This window comes from Equus przewalskii, chromosome 5 (genome assembly GCF_037783145.1).
Source record: "Equus przewalskii isolate Varuska chromosome 5, EquPr2, whole genome shotgun sequence".
In the NCBI taxonomy this organism is placed as follows: domain Eukaryota; kingdom Metazoa; phylum Chordata; class Mammalia; order Perissodactyla; family Equidae; genus Equus; species Equus przewalskii.
Window position 1 is genome coordinate 72,024,085 of NC_091835.1, and position 14,684 is coordinate 72,038,768.

General features: G+C 52.7%; 1 protein-coding gene across 4 annotated transcripts; it reads right to left on the bottom strand.

Moving 5' to 3' along the window:
* Positions 1-5,863: 5,863 nt before the first annotated feature.
* SMUG1 (single-strand-selective monofunctional uracil-DNA glycosylase 1) lies at positions 5,864-14,455 on the bottom strand. Of its 4 annotated transcripts, none has more exons than XM_070621541.1 (4): positions 14,341-14,455; positions 11,584-11,739; positions 9,541-9,842; positions 5,864-8,529 (listed from the first exon to the last, which is right to left on the bottom strand). In XM_070621541.1, the coding sequence occupies exons 3-4, from the start codon at positions 9,829-9,831 to the stop codon at positions 8,002-8,004; spliced, it is 819 nt and encodes a 272-aa protein (XP_070477642.1). In that variant the 5' UTR covers positions 9,832-9,842; positions 11,584-11,739; positions 14,341-14,455; the 3' UTR covers positions 5,864-8,001. The 4 variants fall into 4 exon arrangements, with proteins under 4 accessions (XP_070477642.1, XP_070477644.1, XP_008525909.1 ...); XM_070621543.1 differs by having other exon boundaries at positions 11,573-11,739; XM_008527687.2 differs by lacking the exon at positions 11,584-11,739.
* Positions 14,456-14,684: the final 229 nt, after the last annotated feature.

Below are 14,684 nucleotides of genomic sequence, written 5' to 3' on the forward strand. Positions count from 1 at the left end.
AATCTGCATGGGCACGTAGCATCTGGTAAATGGCAGGCTCCATATGTTGAGGGGCCTGAGCAGGGATGAGAAAGGGAGGGAAGAGGAAGAGGAGACAATGGAGTTTGGCCCTGCGCAAGAAACAAAATGGCTCATCTTGCTTTCTCTGTCTTCCTCCTTATGGGTGACTTGCCCCACCCTGGTTCCTCAGGAAGGACCCCACTCTCCACCGGACCCTCAGAAGAGCCTCAAGCTCTGATGGCATCACATCCCTCTGGGACTCTCCTGGACCTCCTGCAAAGGAAACGGCTCACTCCCCTGGCACTGAGTGTGGCGATCCTCTCTGCTCTGCTCCTGAAGGATGCGGAGAGGGATGGGTCTCCGCCAGCCACTCACTCAGGACACACTTATTTCCACCATCGTCCAGTTGTGAGTACATAGTAAGTCCACCACTGCTCTCCCTCCTCTTAACCCACGCTTCCTCTCCTTCCTCTGCCCCTCCTGACTGCTCCCAGTCATCAGGCCCCGTTTACACACACTAGCAGTCAGGCTGAGGCGGGAATGCTGGAGCCCGGAGGCCCCAACAGCCCAGCCACAGGCCTCTGAGCCTTGGGGAAAAGGCCAGGAGATCTGAGGGGAAGAGTTTGGGGTGGGAGGATGCAAAGGGCAGAAAGACAAGGAAACTGAAGCAAAGAGAAACAGAGGCTCTGATGAGATGGCCATGATGGCACCAGCCAGCAAAAGGGGTCACAGTCAGAGGCAGAAACGGGAGAGAAGCAAAAGCTGACAGATGGCAAGAGCCGGAGACAGGAGGTGCAAGAGAGTCAGACACCTAGAGAGAGAGAGAGACAGAGAAAGCCCAAAGAAAGACAGAGAGACGGAGGAGCAGCCAGTCAGAGAGGGAGGGAAGCAGAGGCTACCCAAAGAGATGGAGAGACAGAGACAGAGACGCAGAGGGAGAGACACGCGCAGGGACAGACCAGAAAGTGCAAAGAAGGCGAGGGAGAGCAGAGCGGAGGCGGCGCGGGGCGCGGGGCGCGGGGCGGGCGCGGCGGAGCGGGCGCGGGCGCCGGGAGCCGGCTCGTAAAAGCCGCGCCGAGCGGGGAAATTGCCGCCAGAATCGCTGAGCTCCACAAAACGCCGCCCGCGCGGCCGCCGCCGCGCCCGCTCCAATCTCCAGCCTCATCGCCGCGCGGGCTGGTTATGCATTTAAATGTTATTTAATTGGATTGCGGAGGAGCTGGGGGCCAGAGCGGCCCCCCGCCCCCGCCCCGCACGCTCCGCACGCCCGGGCTGCTCGCCGCCTCCGCAAATCTGTTTTCCAAGTCACAGATGCAGCGCACCCCCTCCCAACACGCTCCCCCCACCCCGACGGCTCCCCTTCGTGTCGGGGCTCCTTCTTCTGTTCCCCGCTCCCATACGGAGCCAGAGGACACTCAGAAAGACACAAGTCCCCTGAAGATGTATGAAAACGCAGAGGCTACATGAAAATACTACAGACACACACACACAAAACAGCAGCAAAAATGGGTCACCCTAAATTACCCGTGTCCATCTGAAAGATTTAAAAAATGCAGAGACAAAAGATACCCATGGATCACAAAAATAACCAAATGCATGTGATACACTGGAGACCCACACTCCAGCGGGAACATGGCCTTCCCCATTGAATGGTTCTTACACAGGGACGCTACCACACATGGGAACAAGATCATGCTAATTCAGTGACCTCATGGGTGACACAGAGACCTTCCTCAAAGCCAGGTAAGGAGCAGAACTACATTCACTCTCACACTCAGAGCAAAGCCATCACACTCCGATGGCGCAGCTGTGTGCCTTTCCAGAGTTTGAGGGCAAACCCTTCCTTCAAAGACACCTTGTTCCTCTCCCCATCCACAGCAGAAAGTGTCATCAGATGAGGTTCTGAGAGGCAACAGTCATCAAGTTCCTTAAAACTGAACAAAGAAACAAACAAAACGGAACCCAAATCACAACAGGTAGGCTAGAGGGTAGACACCAGGAAGGCCTTCCTAAGAAGACAGAAAGTTCGTGATCCCGAGGGGTGAGGCTGGGTGTCTGTGGGAAGCTGGCCTTCTCCCCTGTCAACTGCAGTGGGAGACCTCTTTCTGCAGCCTGCACTGGGAGTTATCACCGTCAAGGTAGATGGAAGGACAGAATGACCTGCTGAGGCCTGTCTCCCACACACTCCCAACCAGCAGACAGGAAATTGCTGGCCTGAAATGATCAGGGTCAAGCTGCTTCAATTAATGAAAATGGAAATGGCAACCCGGCTTGGCACAGGCCACCATGGAGGACTTTTCTGGGCTCTCAGCCACCCCCTTTGCGAACCAGGCCTAGAGGCTGCCATCAGGCTGACATCCTTGAGCGGAAGGTAGGGGCAGAAGAATGGGCAAGGAGGCGTGCAGGAAAACTACTGCAGTTTTGTTTGTTTTGTTTTTGACAGAATGAGGAACAAAACAGGGAGCGAGAGAAAAAGGGAGAGAAATTTTTCCCAAATACATTATAATTCAACCTTGACTGGTAAGCTTGGGCTGGGGCCAGGCTGGCATTAAGGCCTCTGAAGAAGAAAGCAATTCAGCTTCCCCCAAAGCAATTTATTTCTGCATCACTTGATGGTCATAGCTGGGAAGTTTATCCATGTGTCTAACCTCAATGCTGCATGCTCCAGTTGAAATTATTTCCTTCTTTGGAGCATTAGGAAAAAATAGACAATAAGCCTACATTCTCCTACACAAGACCATCTGAGGAGTCAAGACTTAGTCTGGTCTGGGCCACAATCTCTGTTCCCTCCCTCCCTTCCACTTGTCTTCTCTGCCCAGCTCTGCCCATGCTGTTTCTGCTCTTTTCTGCTCCAGCACCTGGACACCCCCTGACACAACCTGCTGTGGTTTTCCGTCCCAGAGGCTCACAGAACAAGAGATCAAAGAGGAAGCCCCACTTCCCATCCCCCATAGAGCCACGCCCAACCCTTGGTTCCCGCCATTCCTGGCTCCAAGCCCCTCCCCTCAGCCTGTGTCCTATCCCCTTGCCGTTGGGGTTGAGAAATCTTTGGCGATAACTGTCACTGTGGTCTCTTTTCGAAAAGCCACTCCATTGGAGGCAGCAAGATTGAGCAAGTGTCGAGAGAAGAACTCTCCGCTCAAGTCCTCTCCACACTTCCCACCTACACTCTGAGGGCTAATCGCCTCCTCGGTCAATGTGCCCAGAACGCTGTGTTTAGAACTTGTTCACAACACATTTTCCCTTTGATTTGTACTATAATTATATGCGTGTATCTCCTGGCACCAGACAGTGAGCAACAATGAGGGCAAAGAATCATCTAATTCACCTCTGTCACTCCCCACAGTGACAGCACACAGCTGACACCAGTAAACATTTGTTGACTTGAGAAAGGTAGGTGAAGGACCACATAGTGGTCGAACTCAAGACCCAATCTTTCTTTAAGCCACCCCGTTTCAGCAGGGAGAAAATAAAAGAGTAGGAAGAGTCTCCTTCCTCCCCAACATACTCCATCCGTGTCTCAGAAGCACCCCACCCCAAGGACAGCCTTGGTGTCTTACCGAGTGTGTGAGAGTGTGTGTGTGCATGCCCAGGCATCAGGGTGGGACTGGGAAGCCTTCATCACTCCTCTGGACCAGAACTTGAGTCACCACCCCTGGGCAAAAGCAGCACACGCCAGGGACACCCATGTTACTGGATGGGCACCTTGGGGTAGATCTCCAAAACCTGGCTCATGCATCACTCGCACATTCATCCTGAACCCCCACTCTGTGCCAGGTGTGGGGCTACACACTGGGGAAAGGAAGTGACGAGACCCCTCCTTGCCTTCAAGGCACTCAGTGCCGTGCTGCCTTGACCTGGCTGCACATCCTGGCTCAAAGAGATCCTGTAAAAATAGACACCAGGCTGCCGTTCCAACCTCCCAAATCAAAATCTCTTCTCGTGGAGCTGGGATGCTTGCCTTTTTTAAAACCTCCACGGGTGACTTCTGATTCACAGCAGGGTTGTAAGCCACTGATGTCTAGATCAGTGCTGTCCAACAGAACTTTCCGCAGTGAGGGAAATGCTCCAAATCTGCACCATCCAGTCAGTAGCCACTAGCCAGGGGTGGCTACTGAGCACTTGACATATGGCTAGTAACTGAGGAATTAAATTTATTTTACTTAAGTTTAATTAATTTACATTTAAGTGGCTACTATATTGGACTGCAAAATTCTAGAAGATCCCAAATCCTTTCAGTTCAGTTAGAATCCCTCTCACAATATTGTTTTGTAGCGACTGAAGTCTCCGTTCCCTTTGACTCGGGAAATGGTGAGCCTCTTCTCCCCAAGGACGCTCTTACTGGCACTGAAGAACCTGCTCTAGAATGGGGGCGGGGGCAGTCTGGCGGGATTTCGTCCTGTCAGCTAGCTAACCCACCACACCAGCCTCCATCCCGACCCCTAGACTGGAGAAAAGGCACTCCTGAGGACCCTATTCTGTGAGAGGCTGACATTGGTGGGGGACAGAAAAAGCAGTGACATGACTTCAGGTGCCTGTTATGGACTGAATTGTGCCCCCTCAAATTCATATGTTGACGCTTTAACCCCCATTGTGACTGTATTTGGAGACGGCCTTTAAAGAGGTAATTAAGGTTAAGTGAGGTCATAAAGCTGGGCCCCTAATCCAGTATGATCAGGGTCCTCATAAGAGAGAGATACCAGGGAGGGGTGCCCACAGAGAAAAGGCCATGGGGCAACCACGAGAAGGCAGCCATCTGCAAGCTCAGGACAGGCCTCAGAGGAAACGAACCCTGCTGACATCTGCATCTGGGACTTCCGGCCTCCAGAAGTGTGACAATAAATTTGTCATTTAAGCCACCCACTCTGTGGTATTTTTGTTATGGCAGCCCTAGCAGACTAATGCAGTGTCCTTGGGAAAATGCAGGCCCAGGACCCTAATCAGCCTCTCCCTGACAAGATGCACCCAAGAATTGAGCACAAGAGCCCCCCTAGAAGCCAGACCCAGCAGTGACTCTGCCACACCTCTGCCTTCAAGTCATCACCCTGGTCACTACTGTTCAAGCGCCTTTATGCACTGCCCAGCTCCAGCCCCACCCTCTCATGACTCTCACCCAATTCTAGGCTTTCACCCACCTCTGCTACCTGCCAGGACATCTGCCCCATACGCCAGTCCCCTCCCTTCCCATTCCTGACCCATGGCACTGCTCCGCCTCCTGTACACCTGCCCCTTCATCCCCATCTGGGCGTTTCAAATGTGTGTGTTCTATGCATCTCACTTCCCCACTGGACTTTAAATTCTCAAAGATTAGTTTAGCATTCCAGACCCTTCACAAGCTGGCCCACTCCCTCTCCAGCTTTTTCTCCCAATTGGGCCAAGTCAACTCTAATCTACTCACCACCCCTTGAACATAACAATGCTCTTCTGTAGGCTCTCCAAAACTTTCCCAGTCCCTAAGGCCACCTGAAACGCCACCTCCTCCAGAGAGCTTTCCCTGACTACTTCAGCTAAATACATAAGGGAACAACGGCTTCTCTCTCTGTGCAATTATTCCACAGGGCCTAATCCAGGGCTCTGCAATGTGGGGCACTGACTAGCAGCGACAGCAGAAAGAGAGGAAAGGAGTCTGAGGCATGTGGGGGTGCGAAACTGTCAGCAATTCTGATGCTAACGACCTGGAGTTAGCACATACTCCACAGGTGTCAGGGCATAATCGCCAACAAGACTGCCCTCACTTCAGATGCCAGTGGCAAGTACAGGGGTCCCCTGCACTTCTGACCTACTGGTTACAAATCTGGAGGTTCCCATGATCCCCTTAGGTTCAATAATTTGCTAGGATGACTCACGGCACTCAGAAAAGCACTCTACTTACAATTAGTTTTATTATAAAGTTTACAAATCAGGAGCAGCCACATGAAGAGACACAGGGTGAGGTCTGGGAGGACCCCAAACACAGCTTCCATGTCTTTTCTCCGTGCAGTCAGGAGACATCATCCTCCTGACGCATCCATGTGTTCACCAACCAGGAAGTCCACCAAAGCCTCAGTGTCCAGAGTTTTTATTAGGGTTTCATTGTGTAGGCATAATTGATTGAAATCATTGACCATGTGGTGGAACTCAATCTCCAGCCCCCCTACCCTCCCTAGAGGTAAAGCTGATATCACCTGGCTCAAAGTCCCAACCTTCTAACCACATGGTTGGTCTCACTGGCATGGTCAGCCCTCGGCCTGAGTCAAATATTAGCATAAATTCAGGCATGGTCTGAGGGGCCCACCAGTGGTAACAAAGATCCTTCTATCACTTGGGAAACTCCAAGGACTTAAGAGTCTCCCTCCCAGGAACCAAGGACAAAGGCCTGTCAAATTCTTTATTATGGGGCCAGCCCTGTGGCCGAGTGGTTAACTTCACGCACTCCACTTCGGTGGCCCAGGGTTTCACTGGTTTGGATCCTGGGCACAGACATGGCACCGCTCATCAAGCCACGCTGAGGCGGCATCTCACATAGCAGAACTAGAAGAGCCTACAAGTAGAATATACAACTATGTACTGAGGGGCTTTGGGGAGAAGAAGAAGAAAAAAGATTGGCAACAGATGTTAGCTCAAGTGCCAATCTGTTAAAAAAAAATCTTTATTATACACTTTGGCTGGAGGAGGGGGATACTTGTACTAAAAATCTTAATTTTGAAAGCTGGAGACCACCTGTCCCAAGAGATAGAGCTCGACCGTGTGTTCCTCGGGAAGGTGGTCTCAGGACCTGCTCTGCTCCCAACTCGAAGCACTCTCCTGGCCCCTACCAAAGGGGCCCGCCAACCAGTCATGCAGCAGACAGAAGAGACGAGCTGGCTGGAGATCCCAGGCTCCCATCCACCCACCCCTGCTCCCCGCAGTGTCCCCAAACTGCGGGACAGGCCTCTAACAGAGACCCTGCAGCTTTGGTAAGGCAACTGGTCTGTTTACATCAACGCCCTCAGCTACCCAAGAGAACCCTTTGCAAACAGTGAAGAGGTAAGAGAGAGGAACATCTAAACGACCACCTTCCATCCCTGACATGCAGGAGGGAAAAAAAGGACCAAGACAAAGGGTTTAGGAGCTTTTAATGCTTAAGACTGAAAAATCATAAGCTGGGTTTTTCATAAAGTCATTGGTCCACTGCTGGCAGGGCTAGAATCCGCCCCTCGCCCTGGCCAAGGAGGAGGCCCAGACCCCCCAGCAGGGTCTTCAGGGTGGAGGGGCTTCCTTTGTAGTGCAGTGACTCCCCAGCCCGGAGGCAAGAGGTGTAACGAGTACCCCTGTGCCAGGCACTATGCAAGGCACTCTCAAGGGTTGTCTCAGTTAACCCTCACACCAACCCCATGGGGAGGGATCCCTATTTTAGAGATGAGGGTCCTAAGGCTTGGAGAGGTTAATCAACTGGTCCCAAGTCATAAAGTTCACAAGTCTCAAAGCTGGGATGAAAATCCCAGTCTTCGGGCCTTTCCCACTCTGCCACACTGAATTCTTTCTCCCTCTGATCCAGCCTCAGTCTCTCATAAGAAGTTCACTCTTACCATCCTTGCCCCATGCTTTGTCCTGTGAGGAAAGGGGTCAGCTGAAGCAACCTGTTCTATGAGGACAGGTGGGGATCCTGGCAGGATCTTTTCTCTAAAACAGCAAATATGACCTCAGAAGTCACTGTGTGGGTGACTCTCAGCTGAAGAGAGACTCCCAAGGAAACAGTGAGGTAGAGCAGTTTGCAGCTGCTGACTCTCTGTGGAGCTAGGTACCACAGAGCCAAAGAGGCAATGCTCAAAGGAAGGTGACGAAAGCAGGGATCAGAGGGCAAGCAGGAGCAGTGTCAAGACTGCCCGAGCGGGTCGGAAGACAGCTCCAATGATCAAAGAACGCGGTTCCCAGGAAGCGGGGAGCTGAGGATGACCTTGTTGCTTGTCCAGGAGGCGTGTAGATCTGCGTGCCCAAGAATGACTTGGGGCCTTGACTGTGTCCTATGTGCCCCAGGGGCACTCATTTTGTTAGCAGTGGCAGCAGCCCCAACTCATTCAGTCTCTCCTTGGCCACCGTCTCCCAGCCCCTGTTGGCCTGTGGGCTACGAGGTGAGGGGTGCAGGAGCCCCTCCACCTGGACCTCGGGCATCAGGCCTGCCAGAGCCCGTCGTGCCCGCTGCTCAGCCACCCGCCCCACTCCCACCACCAGCCGCACCCCCAGCAGCTGCACCTGCCGGCAGAGGGCCGTGTCACAGACCCCAAGAAGCTGTTCTCGCTGCTTGGCAGGCAGCTCAGCAGGGGTGAGGTTGCGCCCACTGGGAGCCAAGAAGAGCAGAGGACACAGATTGTGGACAAAGCAGTGACGGAAGAAGGCTTCAGGCTGTCCACAGAGGTTCCGGAAAAAGCCCCAGAATCGGGCACCGCTCACCTCTGACTGTGGACACTCCAGTCCCAGCACTGGTCGCTTAGGGTGCTCTTGGGGAGGGGTTAGCACAGGGCCCCCAATGCCCAACCAGTCCCGCACGACATTCACTTCCCCAAAGGGCACCTGTGGGGAAGGAGAGAGACATGAGGACTTCACACTGGAGACCCGATGCCTGGGCTCTGGACCCCTTTCCACCTTCCAGGAGGATCTAGCCTGCAGACACACACACACCCCCCCACCACCACCAAAGGCCTGAGACAAGGATTCCTGGCCCTGTGGTTTGATCCTGTCCGTCTCTCCAATTTTTCATTGTGGACTGTGGTCCAGAAGAATCTATTTGCCTCTACCCCACTAGCCTTTGGGACCACGTACAGGAAGTACATAGGGATATCTGGCCCTACCCAGGGCGTGATGGGTAGTACCGGGAACAAACAGATGGTCTGACACAGAAAGGGAGCCAGGGTCAGAGGAGGCACAAGGACAGGGCTGACCACTGCTCTCTGGGTGCCCTCTCAGCCCCAAGCCTCAGGCTGTCATTTCCATCGATCATCATTGATCACCCTTCATCCCCCAGTTGAGGTCAATAAAAGCGATTGAGCCTCCTGCCCTGCAGCCTCTTCCCCTCCCCCACCTGCCGAGCAGCCCAACTGAGGGGCAGTCACTCACAGCGAGGTCTGAAAGGAAAGCAAGTAGGTCCTGGAACCTGGCTCTGCTCCAAACCTCTCCTCAGCTAAGAAACAGAACCCAGGATGCCTGAACGCCTGGCATCTCTTCCAGACCCACCCCTGTCAAGCAGTCTCCCCTGAGGACGTGGTAGCCCTGGTCCCTCTCCTGACCCCAACCACACTCTAGGGAGAGGGGAGATCCGGCAAGGTAAGGATGAGGCTGGCGGAAGACAGGGCTCTCAGAGGCAATTAGTGGACAGCTCACAGGGGAAACGGAACTACCATTAATGTGCTGGGTTAACTACGGCAGCGAGGCCAGGAGACTGTCTGAGAACACAGGAGCCAGTGTGTGTGTTGGGAGGGGATGGGGGCTGCAGCCATGCACATGCTCCTCCTCCACAGCACACGCAGGCAAGCATCCACCTTGGGGCCTCCCACCCCACCCGCCAGGAGAAGCCAAGCCCTTTACCCCAGTCTGGGCCATGCCGAAAGGTCCGGGGTTCATGCCCAGGAAGAGCACTTCCTTAGGACCCTGGCAGTAGCGGGTCACGTAGTTGCGATGTGGCTCCCACGCATACTCCACGGGATTGTAGATGATGCCCACAGGCTCTGAAAACTGCAGTTGGCTCAGCTCAGCATTAAGCCGAAGCTCCTCCTCCAGGAAGCCCTCAGCCAAGCTTCGAGGGCAGGGCTGGGGCTCCATCAGGCCACCTGCAGGCTCATGGAGGGGCCCCAGCAGGAAAGCCTGGGGCACAGCCATGTCACTGTCACCTGGAAAAGAGATGGACAGTAGCCCCATCAGTCCTCAGCCCTAGAGTGGGAGGGATCCAGGCTGGCCAGGGCCCCTAGTACTATTTCTTGAGCTCAGAAGAGACTGTGTCAGTCATCCCCCAACCTCCACACAGGACTGAGCTCATCTCAGTTGTTGGTAACGAAGGGCCTGTCCTCTCCCCGCTTCAAGTATCCTTCCTCTTCCTCTATCACCTGCTGAGAATAGCCCATAACCAGCAACCATCCCCCACTTTCCATCAGGCACAGGTCTTGAGTCACGAGTTCCTAGGCCATGCCAAGCACATGGTAGGCTCTCAATAAATATTTACGGGCGGCAAACTCTCAGCACCTTTACATCATCCCTAATAAAACGAGCCGAGCCAGGATGGCCCGTGTCCTGGAAACGGATGCTGAGGAATGAGAGGCAGGTGCACAGCCACAGCCCAGAGACTAATTAGAGGGCTAATTACAACAGCTTCCAGGTGGCGAGCAACGGCTCTGTGCCAGATACACCTCATTGAGCCTCGAAACAACCCCAGGAGGTGGGGATTATTGCTCCCATGTTACAGGTGAGAAGACTGAGGCCTAGCAAGATCGAGCCACTGGCCCAGAGTCACGCAGTTAGCATGTAATGAAGCTGGGATTTGAACCCAAACTATGTGACTCAAGGCTGTGCTCTTAACCACCCAAACCATCTTGCCTGAGAGACTTCGATCAGCCCCCTGCTAATTCTACAACCCCAGCCCAGCTTCTTGCCCACATTCAAAAATCCTCAGTAGGGGGCCAGCCCGGTGGTGTAGTGGTTAAGTTTACACACTCCGCTGTGGCAGCCCGGGGTTTGCAGGTTCGGATCCTGGGCATGGATCTACAGACCACTCATTAAACCATGCTGTGGCCGTATCCCATACACAAAATAGAGGAAGATGGGCAAAGATGTTAGCCCAGGGACAATCTTCCTCAAGGAAAAAGAGGAAGATTGGCAACGGATGTAGCTCAGGACCAATCCTCCTCACCAAAAGAAAAAAACAACAAAAAAACCCACCTCAGTGGTGAGTGAGATTACCACCAGACACAGAAAAGACTCTTACAGGGCCGGCCCGGTGGCACAGCGGTTAAGTTTGCACGTTCCGCTTCTCGGCGGCCCGGGGTTCACTGGTTCGGATCCCAGATGCAGACATGGCACCACTTGGCACACCATGCTGTGGTAGGTGTCCCACATAGAAAGTAGAGGAAGATGGGCACGGATGTTAGCTCAGGGCCAGCCTTCCTCAGCAAAAAGAGGAGGACTGGCAGTAGTTAGCTCAGGGCTAATCTTCCTCAAAAAAAAAAAAGAAAAAAGAAAAGAGAAGACTCTTACAAGCTGTGTAACCATGGTCAGAGCCTCAGGTTTCCTCAACCAAATACAGATCTTCCTCGACTTAGGACGGGGTTATGTCCTGATAAGTCCATTGTGCGCCTGACTTAACCACTAGGCCACGGGGCTGGCCCCCATCCTAAGTTGAAAATATCGTAAGTGGAAAACGCATTTAATACACCTAACCTACCAAACATAGCTTAGCCTAGCTTACTTTACACGTGCTCAGAACACTTACATCAGCCTACACTTGGGCGAAATCATCTAACGTAAAGTCTATTTTATCATAAAGTGGTGAATATCTCATGTAATTTACTGACTACTGTACTGACAGTGAAACAATGGTTGGATGGGTCCAGAAGGGTTGTAGGCGTACTGGTTGTTTACCTTCATGATCAGGTGGCTGGCTGGGAGCTGCAGATCGCTGCTGCTGCCCAGCGTCACAGGCGTATCCTACCTCACATCGCTAGCCCAGGAAAAGATCAAAATGCGATGTACTGGATCTACTGAATGCCTATCGCTTTTGCACCATCCATCGTAAAGCTGAAAAATCATAAGTCGAACCATCATAAGTCAGGGACCATCTATACTAAGAATAATATCCACTTCGTAAGATTGATATAAAGGATGGAAAGAAATGTTATGTGTAAGTGAGGGGGGGAGAACAAAAGAGGGGAAGGGGGGAAGGGAGGAAGGAAGGAAAAAGGGGAAGACAAAGAGGGAAGTAAGGGGAGGAGGCGGGGGGCAGAGGGAGCACTCCAGTGACCTCTGTCACCTGCAAAGGCCGTTCCTTCCAGTCTTCCTTCTCACCACTCCCACGCAAACCCAGTGTTCCAGCCTGATCATTCCACTCACACTTTCAAAATGCCTTTCCTACCCCAACTTCCGAAACTTGGCACATGCCATTTCTACAAACCCAAAGCAAAGTTACTCCTCAAGTCAACCAGGACAGACTCCCCAGCCGCTCCACACATCCAAATCGTACCCATCCTTCAAGATGCAGCTCAAACCACTCCTTTGGTAACGCCTTCCCTCCTCAGGACACTGCACATTTGCCACAGCTCCTCAACCCCATCTCACACGAGTAGGTCTAGTGAGGCCTGGGAATCAGGATTTTAAACAAGTTTCCCCATGTGATTCTGATGGTTGGTGAAGGCTGAGAACCATCGCGTCACCATGGTTAGTGGCTTCTTCATGAATTCACACCTTGCCTCCCCAACTAGATTTGAGCAGATCAGAGGCCAGGCCCTGTTCGATTTCCCTCCATATCTCCAAGGTCCCAGCTCTTGTTAGTCAACAAACACCTGCTCAGCTCTGTCCATTCCCTTCTTTTTCAATCCTGTTTAAAACTACCTTCTACCAAGGAGCCCTTCCTGATGGACTCCTCTCCATTTCTTTTTTTTTTCCCCTAAGATTTTATTTTTCCTTTTTTCTCTCCAAAGCCCCCCGGCACATAGTTGTATATTTTTAGCTGCGGGTCCTTCCAGTTGAGGCATGTGGGACGCCGCCTCAGCATGGCCTGACCAGCGGTGCCATGTCCGTGCCCAGGATCCAAACTGGTGAAACCCTGGGCCGCCGAAGTGGAGCACGCGAACCCAACCACTCAGGCACGGGACCTGCCCCCTCCTCTCCACTTCTATATCCTGAGTTCACTCAAGGCTCAGCTGCCCACTTTGCACTCTGCCTGCTTCCTTCTGAGGGCTTGTCAGGCTCTGGGCATGTTTCCATCACGTCTAGGCCCCCCCCCCACAGGGCAAGGACCATGGTTCTTCTTTCCTCTCAACCCCTTGCCCAGGTCAAGAGTAACCTCTTCCCCCAGGAGGAACTCCTGGCTGACCCAACAGCTCGATCTATCAACCTGTTCTCTGACCCTGGCCTGGGGGAAGTGAGAAAGAAAAAATCAGGGACCAAACTTAAGAACTCCTTCCCCAGACTGATCTGTGAAGCCTTTAACTGATCTGCCCAGGTGATTATCCAGGGCCCACTGGACTCAAACAAGCTGAGAAGGGAGATGTGCAGAACTCAGATGTTTCAGGAGCCCTTGCTTTGCTTTGCCCAGGCCATGCCAACATCAGTGGATTGGCTGCTCCAGCTCTGGGATCTCTCTCAAGTCTTAAGTTGGGCCTACATTTGATCATTAGAGACCTATGCTGGAGACAGCAAGGCTGGTGGTTCACAAGATGACAAGGCCTTATTTCCAGTGTTCCAGAGTTTCAAAGCCTGACTGCAAGAGCCACAGGTTAGGTGTCAATTGACTCAAAGTCTAATCCTACTTTCATCTCTAAAAAGAATCTCTTAGCAAATCATTTACCTCTCCTCTCTATGAAATGAAAATAACAAATTCCATCCAACCTACAACCAGTTGTTAACTCATTTATTTTTTCTAATATTTATGAGTCTTTTGCGTGACAGGCACTGTGGCAGTCTCTTGGTAAGAAACAAATACAAAATGAGTAAAAGGTAGGCCAGGCTCAGAGACTACTGTGAGACGACAGAAGGACAACTGTACATATACTGTGATTCGAGCTTTTAATGTCCTGAACAAAACACTATGGGAGCCCAAAGGAGGCACTTGGAAGTCCTACCTAGAGTGACCAAGAGCCAGAAACTCAAGAAATGTAGATACTTTATAAATCACAGTGTCATATTACACTAACTGCAAAGGAAGCAGAGGGTGATCCAGCGATTATGTCTGGCCACCTAGGTTCTCTGACACTAAACCCAGAAGTGAAGAAGGAATCCAGAACACTCCACACCCCTGTCCCTTGGGGGCACTCCAGGGATCCACAGGGACAATCAGCAAATCCTTAAACGAAGACTAAATAATACACTGCGAATAACAATAACAGCGCGTGGACTCAAAGAGACCACTACATCCCTCCTCCTGGTTCCGAGGGGGCCGAGGACTAAGGCTCCCTAAGAAACCGCGCCCGCCCGCGGGCTCCGCCCGACGGGAAAGCCGCGTCCTCGCAAGACTCCAGGGCAGTTCCGTGGGCTCGGCTCTCCTGCGCGAGGGCGAGTCCCAGACCGAGCGAGCGGCCCAAAAACACCGACATTCCAGCTCCCGGCCTGCTGCCGCCCCGGACCCCCGAGGGCCCTCAGCTTGCCCCGGAGACCCAGGCCTCCAGCCCCCTACTGCCTCACCTGGTCCAGGTCCGCGTGCGGTTTCCGGTTTCTTATCCCACCCACCCCTGGCGCGGAGGACAGTGGGAATCGTAGTCTACTTTGTTTAGGGAAGGAGATTGGCGTAGCCGAGGCCACTTCCGCCGGAAATGCTCAAATCCCCGGAAGGCGAGCCAAATAAGCACTAAGTGATGCTGGGGGTTGTAGTTTATTGTTTACATGGGGTAAATTGAGAAGTCTTGGGACGCGAGAGGCCAGGCTCTGTGAGGACCTCGAAGATGCTGGGTTCTAGCTCTAAAGGTCATCACGCTTTCAAAATTTCATTCACAACACTTTTCCCAGAGTGATTGCTAATCAGGGAGCTT

What these genes read in the sequence shown, in the direction of transcription:
- SMUG1 (XM_008527687.2), bottom strand. Translation starts at nt 9,831, where the DNA reads ATGGCTGTGCCCCAGGCTTTCCTGCTGGGGCCCCTCCATGAGCCTGCA. An exon ending in TCGGCATGGCCCAGACTGGG is followed by an intron (nt 8,530 to 9,540) that starts GTAAAGGGCTTG and finishes CCTTCCCCACAG; the next exon opens with GTGCCCTTTGGGGAAGTGAA.